The sequence below is a fragment of the Cystoisospora suis genome, assembly GCF_002600585.1.
Source record: "Cystoisospora suis strain Wien I chromosome Unknown contig_11932, whole genome shotgun sequence".
Taxonomy (NCBI): Eukaryota; Apicomplexa; class Conoidasida; order Eucoccidiorida; family Sarcocystidae; genus Cystoisospora; species Cystoisospora suis.
This window is the reverse complement of record NW_027164695.1, coordinates 1-587: the sequence shown is the minus strand read 5'-3', so window position 1 is coordinate 587 and position 587 is coordinate 1. Positions and strand designations below refer to the sequence as shown.

General features: G+C 50.8%; 1 protein-coding gene across 1 annotated transcript; it reads left to right on the top strand.

The window, feature by feature from the left end:
• Positions 1–20: 20 nt before the first annotated feature.
• Positions 21–341, top strand: CSUI_011456 (retrotransposon nucleocapsid related; the record flags this gene model as incomplete). The annotated part of the gene is made up of 1 exon (XM_068071554.1): positions 21–341. A coding segment is annotated over one exon (321 nt), but the record flags the coding sequence as incomplete, so codon positions are not given.
• Positions 342–587: the final 246 nt, after the last annotated feature.

The window sequence follows — 587 nt, the reverse complement described above, 5'->3', positions numbered from 1 at the left end:
TGCAGAATGATGTCCACGAATATGTTACAACGTGCGTACAGTGTCAGAAAAATAAACCGAAATGCACTAAGCCTTCAGGTCTACTGCAGCCGTTAGATGTACCCGACAGACCGTGGCAGTCCATATCCATAGATTTCATTACGGGATTACCACCATCTGGTAGCTGTGCGTTCGACTCTATCTGTGTTGTGGTAGACAGACTGTCAAAGATGGCTCACTTTATCCCAGTGCATTCATCTATGACAGCGGAGAAATTTGCGGAACTGTTTCTCCGCAAAATATGGTACTTGCACGGATTTCCAAGGTCGATTGTGTCTGACAGGGACCCCAAGTTCGTGAGCGCTTTTTGGGGATCGTTCTGTGCGCGGGTGGGAACCAAGCGACTGCTCTCCACCTCCGCGCATCCGCAAACGGACGGGCAAACGGAGAGAACTATTCGTACTCTAACGCAAATGCTAAGGGGATACGTGCGGGATGACACTCGAGACTGGGCAGCCTACTTGCCGTTTGCGGAGTTTGCTTATAATAACGCCGTACACGAGTCAACGCAAGCAACGCCATTCTCGCTCGTCTACGTTGAGCCCCCC